At 36.1% G+C, this 12,348-nt stretch overlaps 1 protein-coding gene and 1 long non-coding RNA gene across 11 annotated transcripts in view; one reads left to right on the top strand and one right to left on the bottom strand.

The window, feature by feature from the left end:
* Positions 1-2,400, top strand: part of LOC136847301 (uncharacterized) — a 41,501-nt gene extending 39,101 nt beyond the window's left edge. For all 9 annotated transcript variants that reach the window (XM_067118848.1, XM_067118852.1, XM_067118854.1 and 6 more), the window contains one exon: positions 281-2,400. In XM_067118848.1, the coding sequence (XP_066974949.1) occupies positions 281-415 (135 nt within the window). In that variant the 3' untranslated portion in view covers positions 416-2,400. The remainder of the gene's footprint in view (positions 1-280) is intronic.
* LOC136847302 (uncharacterized) lies at positions 1,329-11,209 on the bottom strand. 2 transcript variants are annotated; one of them, XR_010855698.1, is made up of 4 exons: positions 10,549-11,208; positions 5,066-5,126; positions 4,590-4,754; positions 1,329-1,421 (listed from the first exon to the last, which is right to left on the bottom strand). It is a non-coding gene; the product is annotated as an uncharacterized lncRNA (long non-coding RNA). The 2 variants fall into 2 exon arrangements; XR_010855699.1 differs by lacking the exon at positions 4,590-4,754 and having other exon boundaries at positions 10,549-11,209.
* Positions 11,210-12,348: the final 1,139 nt, after the last annotated feature.

Consider the following 12,348-nt stretch of genomic DNA (forward strand, 5'->3'; position numbering starts at 1 on the left):
AACAAAATAAATCAGACAATCATACATGTAATTACAACCGGTGTCAGGGACTTTACACTGATGAGCGAAAAAATCTTGAATCTATTGGGAGTTCCCAATCCTTCTGATTGAGACACAGCTCTGGTCTGCAAGACAGTTTTGTTTCTCACTCTTAAGCAATAAGGTTGGTTGAAAATAAGGAAAATATATCATTGGAGCATAAAATTATGAAGCATTGCTAATTGAAAATATTTGTTAGGCAAAAATGAATTAATTTTCTGTATATCTTTTGTACACACAGGGAAAAACTGAAGAAGAATTTGAGGAAGAGGAGCTGAGAAGGCAGGAAGAAAGGAAAGCTAAAATTCAGGAAATATTGACAGGAAATCCAACACCAACTGCTCCTCAGAAGAAAAAGAAAAAGTTGAAAATATAGACAAATGATCTAGTCTTAGTCTCGTGCTGTACACAGCTGTTACTAGAGGCAATGCTGTATACAGTGTAATTTATTCACTAACTGACTTTTTACAGACATAACAGTACAGCAAATCAGTTAAGAGTATCAAGAACCAAGATGTTTGTAATCATACTGTACGTTTAATATTTTCATAAATCTTTTTCGTTGTTTTTATGGATGTGGGTTTTGACGGTACATTCGTGGGCTTCAGGTGGTAATTTGGCTTGTTGATTGATGCCCTTTATTCCTGTTGATTTAAGTTTTAAATTATGTTGGTGCAATACAATTGGGGACCAGATGTGTAAATTACAGATTTTTCATTGAAATACATAATAATCATTAATAAAGATTTGTGATTCAGTGGAGATTTGATCTGAGATATCTGAAAATAGGAAATTTTTACTGCTTTTCAAAGTCACGAGCATTTCTTTTGCTTAAGATTTGTGCTTGAAACTTGGTATATGTAAATGATTATGTGCAGTAAAGTGGAATTTTAAGCAGCATGACAAGATGAAGACTGCTTGTGCCTCATATTAAAGATACATTAATGAATCTTGAAGTGTATCTATATTTGCATGATCATTTTTGCTATGACAGTAAAGAAAAGTTTTCTAAAAGTTTTATTAATTTAAGAAATGTGTATTTTGCAAGACAGAACTAAACTTTTCAGTAAATAACAGTTGATGGATAACTGGAATTCATAGTGAAGAATAATTAAAACTTTAAAATAACTAAAATTACAGCTTTAAAATAACTAAAATTACAGAGTATTAGCCAAAAATCTGCATACCATAGATCAATAAAAAGAAAAGGCAAAATTGAAACTACGTTTGCAAAACTACACAGTTATATTATAAAGTAAAAAAATTGTGCATTACTGCAGTCAGCTAACCTTTCCCAGTTTCACTGCTGTTCAAGTAGGAAAGTTTCCTTCAAGGTAGAAATTTAAAAGCAGAAGTAAACAGGAACCTGACCTCATGCAGCCCTGAAAGGAATGACAGTGAATTAAATTTTTCTGTCAGAAGCCTAAACATTGTGGATCAATTTTTAAACTACCGCATAGTAGTATATTATTCCTAGTTATCATAATGCATACCATGAAATCACAGAGTTGATTAGTAACATTTTAACAGAAATAGTGATACCTGCCCCAATTCTTGTCCAGTTCAAATAAAATGTGTCTTGTACAACTTCACCTCAAGGGTCAAACTCTTGCACACTTTAGGCTTGCATAACACTTCAACATCCACTTCACAATACAATTGTTTACCACTTCACAATACAATTGTTTAGAGTTACTTCACAATACAATTGTTTACCACTTCACAATACAATTGTTTAGAGTTAACTTTTATGCATGTAGTGTCCGCACACGAAGTTTCACATGATGTAAGTCCTCTGTTTTTAAGAACTGTAAATGTGGAGACTCAGTTAAGTACTATTAAAGCATTCAACTTTTATCATATAGTCTTAGGAAGCAAATATGAAATAAAGAAAATTTCTATTAAAAACTATATTACAACCAGGGGTGACTAATTAGTGACGGAGAAAAAATTAGAATTTTTTCACCCATGACCTGTTCATTTTGCCAGAGTATTTAATATTTAATGAAAATGGAAGTATAAATGCTACTATTTAAATGATGTTTCAGCTGTGATGAACAGTGTAATAGCAAAGGAAGCATGCAGACTTTTCGAAGTGTTGAAGTGCTATCTCTTGCAACTTATTCCAATATATATCATAAATGAGGTCTCCAGAAAATACTGGTTATTTGTAATTTATGTACTTAACTGTAAGACATTTGTAAATATTTATGAAGTACACTATTATAGGAAGTGACCCACTGACAATTTTGTAAAAGCTTTCCGACATGTTAAGAATGTTTGATGACAAAGATGCTTTCTTGCAGAATATTATACAAAACTTGTCTTGAAAAGTTTTATAATATAAAAATTATAAACATTTACATGCAGTTTTCATTCTTCATCCTTATACTGACAGTCTCCTCTTTTGTGATGACATATTTGGATTATAAGTCAAAGCCAGCCATATTATTGACAACATCCCCATTAACAATATATATCCTTGCTTCTGTGCAATTAAACTCAGTTGCTGCTCAAGACTGATTTACATCTACCGGGCATGCCAAGACCCACATATGACACAATCATTCTCCTTTCTTTGTATTCTATTTGTTTATTTTTTATTTTTACTTGAAGTGTTCCTTAGATTAAAAATTTCCATTGTCAGGAGCTGTCACTCGAAGTGTCGAGTTGCACCATATGTAATGCAAGTTTCTCTGATTTTGGTGATTTATTTAACTTGGTGAATTATTTAACTTGGTGAATAGTTAATTTGCAGAAAATTATTTTCCAAAGATTTGTTAATCTTGCATTTCTTTGAAGCATTACAGTTCTATGCCCGTAGTGCAGTCACAGAATGTTTTTGTGCTTCAGCCTCAGAAATGTTTGTTCACTATAGTTTTTGGTCTTGCAACAAATGCTCTGCCTTATAATTGTCCAGGTCTGCCTGAACCAGCTGATAACTGGTATATGTCCTCACGTGATAAGGATCCTAATCTCCTTTATCAGCCTTGCTGGAGTCAACTGTGTTTGTCCAAGTTTAAAGTGTGTGCACACTTCTTTGAACCAATCTGAGTTTGGCTGTGTTTCCATGTTGCCATTGACAGTTCCAACTAGATGGCCACAGCAGCTTGAGAGAAGAGCAAATGACTGTTCCAACTGTCAAAGAGCAGTTTCTTTGGACGATGCCTTATCCTTGAATCTCCTGTCTGCAAAACCAAGGAACTGCTTTGTAAATAAGGAAACTGAAGGCTCCTCTTTCTCATTGTGCTGCCTCTTCCACTTGAGTGTTATTCTTATATGATGTCAGTTAACCTGCCTACATGTACCAAGACAACTCCAGGTAATGTCACTCCTGGAAAGGATATTCTGTGCATTATTTCCACTTTTCTGTTCACCTTACTACATTAGCACTGTTGACTTGGTTCCCTCTGCCACTGCCACCAATACTGGCTGTTGCCAAATGAGCTTCCAGAATGGTGGGAATAAAATTTTTCTTTCATATGAGCTTCCAGAATGGTGGGAATAAAATTTTTCTCTTTCATTTGAGGAACTATTTATGAACAATTCTAGGTGCTGTTGCCTTCCCAGAAATCTATTGCTCCTTCACCCTCCACCATTGGCAATGCCCACTCTTTGTCTGTGGCTGCTGCTGTCATGATTGTCCCTCTGTTGGAGCAGTGCAAATAGGATCAGCTTGGTGCAGTGAACAGAATAATTAAGCAATCTGCTTCCGTTCCCATTATTGCTTATTTCTCTGTTTTTTATTCATAAAGAGAAGCTGTCTTCTTCATTCAGTATGAATTGACAATGACACTTCAGATCACCTTTGCCATATTTGGCACTTTGCTCTTAGGTCTTCTCCCAGGCCCTGGGTTTTGAGACAAAAACTGTCATTCAGGACTTGATTGTTACTCCTTTTGCTATATCTACTCTCTCATCCTCTTCCTCCAGTGAGGATGACTTCCTGCTTGGCTTGCTTAGGGCAGTCAGGCTTTACTTCAGTGCACTTGGAAAGCCTGTTCCCTTTCTAAATTCTTCCTTCATATCTTCAACACACAAGAGTTCAGTTCTCATAAATTCTTCCTTCATAAGGGTAAACTCAAGAAAACAGGTGTCCAAAATTACTTCCCTTGACCTACCAAGTTGTATAAGAACTTTTCTGATGTGTCAGAAATGACAAAACTACAAAACATTGGCCTTTTTATGTATAATTTGGAGTTTGCTGCCATCCTTAAAATATATCTGTAGATTCTATGCTTCCTTTACAAAAGTTTACTCCAGATATGTTCTTCATAAGCATTTTGAAGTTTTCTCATTTGGACCAACTGTCATAAGAGTCACACTTTGCCAATTTTAACAGATTGCACAGCCTCTTACTCCACTTCACAAGTTTCATCTCTCATCTCTGGAACTTTTTCGAGGCATGGGTTTTCTGGATTATGTACCCTCTTGAGTTATTTTCCTGGCAAGTGTTCAGCGCAATTCCTCCAGATCTGCGTCTTTGAGTACTATCTCATTCCTTACAAAGGACCCATCTCAGCATTAAGTACAAACTCAACTTAACATACCATGACCCTTTCTTTAACCAGTTATGGGTTGACTTCTGATGTTGATTATTAATTCCTCACTCGTAGCCTTTCTGACATTTCAATGATTTTTCTCCCTTCATACTCCCTCCTCAACTGGGGTTCAGGCAACGTGATTAATTGGGGTTGAATTGCCCAAAATATATTCTGTAAAAAGAAACTTGTCATAATAAATCTCCTCCCTTCCCCTTACTCTTGACTTTGGATTCTCTAGGGCACATAAAAGAGGAGGAAGACGAAATGTCATACACAACCCTGGCCATGCACAATAGAGGCCATTCTATCTTCAATGAAACAAGGTGGTGCAACTAAGTTTCACTGATTAGAAGGGTACATGATTACTGAGTTTGATTTTAAACTTATGTATTGTGTTATAAAACTGTATTTCAAGAAAACTGACAGATTTTTTTCACGTATGCAACATTCAAGAAGATGAAAAACTGTAAAGATCAAATTACCTTGTACTCAAAGACGGCACTCTGAGTAAGTCTAAACATCATTAAGCTCTCGACTGGTGATCTGCAGGAGAAAACACATTCTAAGGATATTGAAGGCTTTGAATCAATATGTTAATGATACACTATTCATGGCATTAGATTCCAGTAAAAAAAATCTTTTTAAATAGCTTTTATGTACAAAATCCACCTGTTAATCTTATTACCGTATACAGAAATTACCTCACCAAACTTGTATGCATATTTATTAACTGTATGATATTTACTGGTAGTCTAGTTGTTCTTCGAAGCAAAGTCAACCAACAGTTGTCTTCTTGCAATCATACCTGGGCCAATGAACCCCAGACCCAGGTTTTCAGGGTATGCAAGGTCAGACCTAGTACAATGCACAGTCTGGCCCTTTGAGAAAATGCAAAGTCAATAAAAAAAAAAATTATTTAGGGGTGGGGAATGCAACAACACGACAGTTGTCTAGTACCAAATAAGATTACCTTGAGTCAAACATTGGTTGTTTAAGTTAACTTACCACTGGTTATATCGAATCCGTTTAATTCGGGCAGGCTATAATAAACAAATCTCTTATTGTAGGCATACAAAATTAATCAAGCGTGCACGATGACATGCAAGGCTACAAGATTTTTTAGACATCGAAGGTACCAGTTTAAAACTATAATGTTACGTCTATATTTGCCCGAGTGTTAAGGGAAACAAAATTACTACGTTAACCAAAGAGTGAAAATCTGGCGAAAAAGACTTGTCTTGGGCCAAAATGTAAAAGCCTCCAAATGCTCCCTTGTTTTTGAGGTGAGGGCTTATGCTAAATTAGTTGCCATGTGACGCCTGATGGCCTGCTATTACTGGAACAGTCTTATCTTGGCCTTGGGTCCTAGCTTTGGACTCGTCTAAGCATTAGTTCTTTTTCTGATGGCCAAATTTAGTTATATTCATTAGTGGTCAAAAACAGTCATCTTTCAACAATCTTGGCCTTGGAAATACTATTGAATTATAAAGAATAATTATTAAATATTATATACATATGAAAAGAAAAAAAAATTGTTAGTACTATCGATTGATTTTTATATATAATATTGTATATTGTATGTACAGATAAAAGACAAAAAAAAAATTCTTTTTCTGTTACCTTTCTTCGTGGTTAATTCCTCCTACTTCATTCCCATCGACTTTCTCCTTCTCCAACTACCACCTTTTAGCTAAACTACAGGAGTTTTCGCCGCTCTGTACCTTTAAATCCATTGAATTTACTTTCTCCTTATCTTTCTGTCCAAACTCTCTATCTCCCTCCTTTCATTGCCTTATCTAGATGGGATACCATTACCATGATTGAAGTTGATGCCCAAGAAAATACCGGGAGTTGTACTAGTCTCGTTAACTACCAATATGTTTACATCGGAGCAGTATCAGTATGATTGGCCATAATGACACCCTGAGGGTATAACTACCTTAAGGATCACTCCACGGATTTCAGGGGTGCGCTGATGTTTGGGGTAGACTACTGGCATTCTGTTCACTCTGCTTGCAATATAAGTGGAGAAGGATGATTGTATTCTTGAAGTACATCTCACTCTTGACGAATGGGTTGTACACTTACATCATAATTATGTTAGAGAGATCCCTTTTGAGTAGGGTGCTGGGTGAACCTTTGGGAATTCGCTCTTACAAGTGTCACTAGTAGGGATGTTCAAGTCATGAAAGGCCAATGGTGTTCTGTTAGTTCTGCCTATTTTAAGGGGTAACTAGTAATGTATTCAATACACTGATCACGCACCATATGACACTAGAAAACTTCTGAATCCATATAGCCTATGAACTAACACAGGGAAACTACACCTGGATCCTACTGTGTCCTATAACAACCCCTTAACACATACTTACAACATATTGAGATGTCTAAAAAAATTAGATACTGTTAAAAAGTAATTAAGAAACCAATGCTAGAATATCTGATAGCTGTAGTAATGATATGAGATATATGACAAAATTTCCAAATTACAGTAAGCAAGTTGGATGCCAACCGATGAATAAGCATCTGAAGGCAGTTTCAATCTGAATGATCTGCTGGTTAATTTTTAAGTGAACGGATTGCCCGGTGACAGTCCCCCAAAATCTGGATTTTAATGAATCAGAAGGGTACATGATTATTGAGTTTGATTTTAAACTAATGTATTGTGTTATAAAACTGTATTTCAAGAAAATGACAGATTTTTTTCACTTATGCAACATTCAAGAAGCATTCAAAGGAGCAGATGCAGTAAGGTTTCCAACCTTTCACAGAGGTTTATGAACGAATTAAGGGAACAACGCCAAACTGAAACACTAAGGCTTTTCCTAAATAAACAGGACTGTTTTACATTTGTTTAGATTAGCATTAAAAAATAACTATTATTAACTGGGTTTCTAAAACTAACCGATGCACTAAATGACCTGTCGTCCCAGTGTTTGACTTTTTATGCTTATATCTTATAATCTAATCCAAGTGGAGTGGGCAAAACTAAACCGCGAGAAAAAAAACTATGAAATCATAGTATACCGAGCAGCAAAATGCAAGTAAATTGGTTTTTCCATTAAAAGATCGCCCACCCCCTCCCCCGAAAAGTTTCGTGAAAACAAGTCGAAAGGTCTTACTAGTTAAGATAGCCTGAATATCAAAATACAACGTTCATGGTATGTCCAGTTACTAAGCCTTTCATATAAAATACAAGTACGCCTCTTAAAATGCTGAATATATCAGTAATGCAAACTGCTGATCCTAGTTTTTAAATACCAGACTGCTACAGAACTAACCAGGTCAAAGTGTGTTTTCTTGCCGAATTGTGCGCTATTACCGGGCAATTCAAGTTTTGAATAATTAGTCTCTAATACTTGGTTCTATGTATCTGGATTACAGCTGACTATGCTTTCCATTTAAGAAATCAAGTCCCTTTATCTCGGGGTGGGTGTGTATAGGCTGCCTGACATCCCCGTTATGTGTCAATACAAAACAAATTTTTCTTAGTTCAAAAACGACCATGTTAGGCCTAATTCAGTCTTGCTCCAGGAGACTGACGTCCATTTGCCTTTCTTTTTTAACATGTTCAATGATTTCCGTGGCACGTTCCCCTCTCACAAGGTGGTGCTTTATCTGCTTGTTTCCTCTATTCTGTTTGACCAGAATTAGCAATTTATGGCTGCTTAATTTATGCTTTATGGATTGGCCACAATATGGCATGGGCTGGGACTGTGAAGTTGCTATCAGTAATTTATCTCAGCCATCAGCTTGAACTTGAGAGATATTCTGGCTGTCTCCCTAAGGAACAATAAACCAATTCATTTGCCAACTTAGCAAAGGTCCTTTTCTCAAACTGGCCTAAGACCACGCGCCTGAATTTGCATACCATTATTTAACTACTCATATTTTGAGGCCTCAGATTCATAACACCCATCTGGCCAGTCCCATTTTGTGCTCTTTCTTTGGTTGCCTATAGAATGACTGTCTTCGGTGTCAGTCTAAATAAAGGCTTCATTTCTTAATTGGAATGCAAGTCAAAACAAAGTTTATTATTTAATTACTTGAAGATTTATTCATTGTTAATTCGGTCCTATTTTAAAATAAATAAGTTCCTGTTACATATACAAGGAATAATTACGAAAAACATTTTAAAAAAGCTACTTGGTAACGCGGTATATTCATGTGATTGCGCAACGATTTACACGCATTTGTCAATGTCTGTTTATATTACCCAAGTGTGCGATATTTATGGATTATCTTAATACAATTTATTAAGCATTTCCACGTTATCTCTATGAAATCTAATCGTTGGGCGATAACGTTTTATCGTCTAATAACAGATCCTCCATATTACAAGTTCACCAATCAGCTCTAAAGTTTCTAATTACATCCCAGCACAATCTCTCGTTCCACTTGATACATTTTGTAACCTTTTATCTAATAATATATGTTTTGTTAATTACATTCCTACCATTATTGTTAAAGTTTTCACGGCCACCACTGTGGTCCTTTGGGCTATTCTGAACATCATAATGCAAATATTTACAATAAGGTGAGACTATCTTCATGCACTAAGTTGCATCTTACTCCGTGATATTTCAGCAATTAATATGCGATGCAAGTTCCGAACTCTGCCTTGAGATACTCGTCTAACTAAAGTTAAGCTCGGCAAGCCTAATAACACAGATATTTAAAAAAGTTTACCGTTAACAACACTATTACCATCATCAACGCACTTCAGATTACCGTTAACTGCGAAGCAGAATGACGTATGTGTGTAGTATCATTTTCCTGACGATTTTGCTATTTTTAATATTTTTTAAACAACTGGTTGGTGATCCAGTTTCGAAGGTCCTTACTCGGTCCATCAGCGGGTCCCATTCATCTATCAGTGATTAACTTATTCCTCCGTCATAACTTAATATACTGTAGATATTTCACACTCATTTTGGTAGAACTAAGTTATAGGTACACGGCGGGTATTTAGCGAGAAATGGCAGTTTCTTATAGTATTTTGCATGCTTATTAACAATTTAACGTTAATTTTTGGTGGTCGGCTGTAATTAACTTACAATTTACCTTTGAACTCTACCCTACGGTAAGGGGGACACCGATGGGAATCCGGGGTTTCCATACGCGATCTTCACGAGACAGCACCGGTACGTCTGTTTCGAACGGTTCATATCCCGTCGGTTCATATCCCGTCTGGCAAGTGCAATAACTTGTTAACGTATGGGTAACTTCCACCCCCTCCCCCGCCCAGGCCAGTACTAAACACGGCGAAGGGACATTCCATTTGGCCGACAACAAACAAATGCACCGCCAGTGTCAGAAGCCCTATACCCTGATTTTTCCTGACGTCAGTGTGCTTTCACACCTTGGTTCTTTGTGCCATAAAATGAACGATCTGGTTTGGCGTGTCAAGATATGGGGAAATGTCCGCTTATCTTTGTAGCACCTTTAAATCTTTGCACCTTCAACAAGCTATATCAAATACCCCTGTTGCCGAGAGAGATTACAGAGATAATCTACCAACAAGGATATCAAATTATATCAAGAGTGAATTCGCGGAGAGATAACACTTTTTTTAGCTAATGGACAACGCTAAGTACTCAAAAATACATGAAAAAAACACTGGGGCAATATGTACAAATATGCTTGAAAATATACATTAACTAACAGATATATAGAGAACAAGTGATGATGTTAGTTTTTGAAATATAAATAGCGTAAATGATATTGATAAGAACACAAATGTGACATCGACTATGCTTGAATAATACCTTTACCAATCACAAAAGGATAAGTCGTATCAGGGTGAATGTGAATTGGGTATCACCTAGGCCTAATACTGTGACGAGATGGTGTCTACCGTTCTTAGGCCTACTACCATGAGTCACTAACCGAGGGGCAATACAATACACAATCCATCACAAACACTAATTTTACCAACAAAGCACGCACGAAGGCTCATACAAACCTACACTATTTGAAAATCAATCCGTACAAGCTCTCGCACCCACAAATAATCTGAGGAGTAGTCGATGAAATTCAGCGGAAGCTTGTCTAAATGAAACTCGTCACCGACCTTGAACAGCGAAGGAAATACTGAACTCAAGAGGAATGGGGGGAAACGCAAGCAAACAAAGGCATGTTTCTCTGCCGCTATTAGACCACTGTTTCGACCGTTAACCCACACTTAACAACTTGCTTCTTGGTCTCAACTGTCTTCAACAGATCTAATTGATTTTCGTGCTTTTTAATTCCTTTACCATTTACCTGTTCCACCTCAAAGCAACCTCTTGAAATTAACGGTAAAATACGTTATACTGGCCACATTCCTCTTGCCGTCATGTCAACTATTCCCCCTTTCAGATTTGCCTAACAATATCAGTCTATTTGTTAACAGATTTTGTTTTACTGCAAAACTTCATATTTGTACACTCCTTTAGGCCATGTTTAGTATCAAACAACAAAGAATTTCATTAAAAAGATCAGATCAATCAAGAGTTCTTGAAATCTTGTTTACGAAATCCATATTTTTTTTCCACAGATCATTACCTTTCTTCTTTTCATAATGTCGGTGTCTGATATTCAGACAGCGGTATTTATCTCGGTAATAATACTGAACTTAACTGATACACTCAAAGTCGCACATTCTGTGTTATTTCCAAATTTTTGTATCCATCAGGTCAGTCAGTACCTTAGGTATAGTAACACTCATTACTTGTATGTATGTATATATATACGAGTATATATATATATATATATATATATATATATATATATATATATATATATATATATATATATATATATATATACATACATACTTTCTGCAAAAGAAAACTACTTATCAGATAACAAAGCAATAACTCTCTCATGAGAATAAACAAATAAACATTACTGTGTATCCACTTACATAAGCACCATGAACTTTTGCACTGAACGTCAGGTAAAATTTTCGCTACAATTCTCCTGTGTTAATAATTATGCTTCAAGTAGCCTTATCTCAGTCATTTGTACGTTTGAACTGTCATCATACAAGATGTTTTTGAGAGAGAGAGAGAGAGAGAGAGAGAGAGAGAGAGAGAGAGAGGTATACCCCGTATGCTTGGAAGGACAACTCCACGCCAGTTATTGTCCTGATACGCCTACCGGTTTCCTGAGCATTTTACTGTAAATTTTCAACAAATCTGTAGACTGCTCGGTCTTTCTCTCTCTATATATATATAAAGCTTAGGCCTAAGGGTCTAGACTAGCATTACTGACTTTCCCGTATCTAAGGCAATGCCGACTGTCAGCCTCCATACAGAACTACTCAAATTTAAATAAATTCAAAGATTTGTCTTCGATTGTGCATTTTTTTTTACTGTTGTTTGTGTCCATATTCGTTAACTGGAATTAAGACATTCTTTGCTACTGCACTCCGAAATGTCTCAATTCCAATTAATATGTACACAAACAACGGTAAAAACAAAAATGCACAAGCTAACAGAATGAGTGAATAATGACGTAATAATGCATAACATGTTCTGTTACTGCTTATGGAACTGGCAGAATCAAATGTCATTCATCATCTCACTTCAACAAAAGCCTTTTGATTGGTATTTTGACGCGTTTTCTCTTAAAGAATCGTTCTCAAATTAGGAAATCGTGAATTTGACCTCGGTAGGCACTTCCTACCATAAGTTATAAACCCTTATAACTGACTACGCCGTTGTGAGTCTTCACACATTACTTCAATATCGCGCATAGTGCATTTTTGTTACACTGATAT

This window comes from Macrobrachium rosenbergii, chromosome 16 (assembly GCF_040412425.1).
Source record: "Macrobrachium rosenbergii isolate ZJJX-2024 chromosome 16, ASM4041242v1, whole genome shotgun sequence".
In the NCBI taxonomy this organism is placed as follows: Eukaryota; Metazoa; Arthropoda; class Malacostraca; order Decapoda; family Palaemonidae; genus Macrobrachium; species Macrobrachium rosenbergii.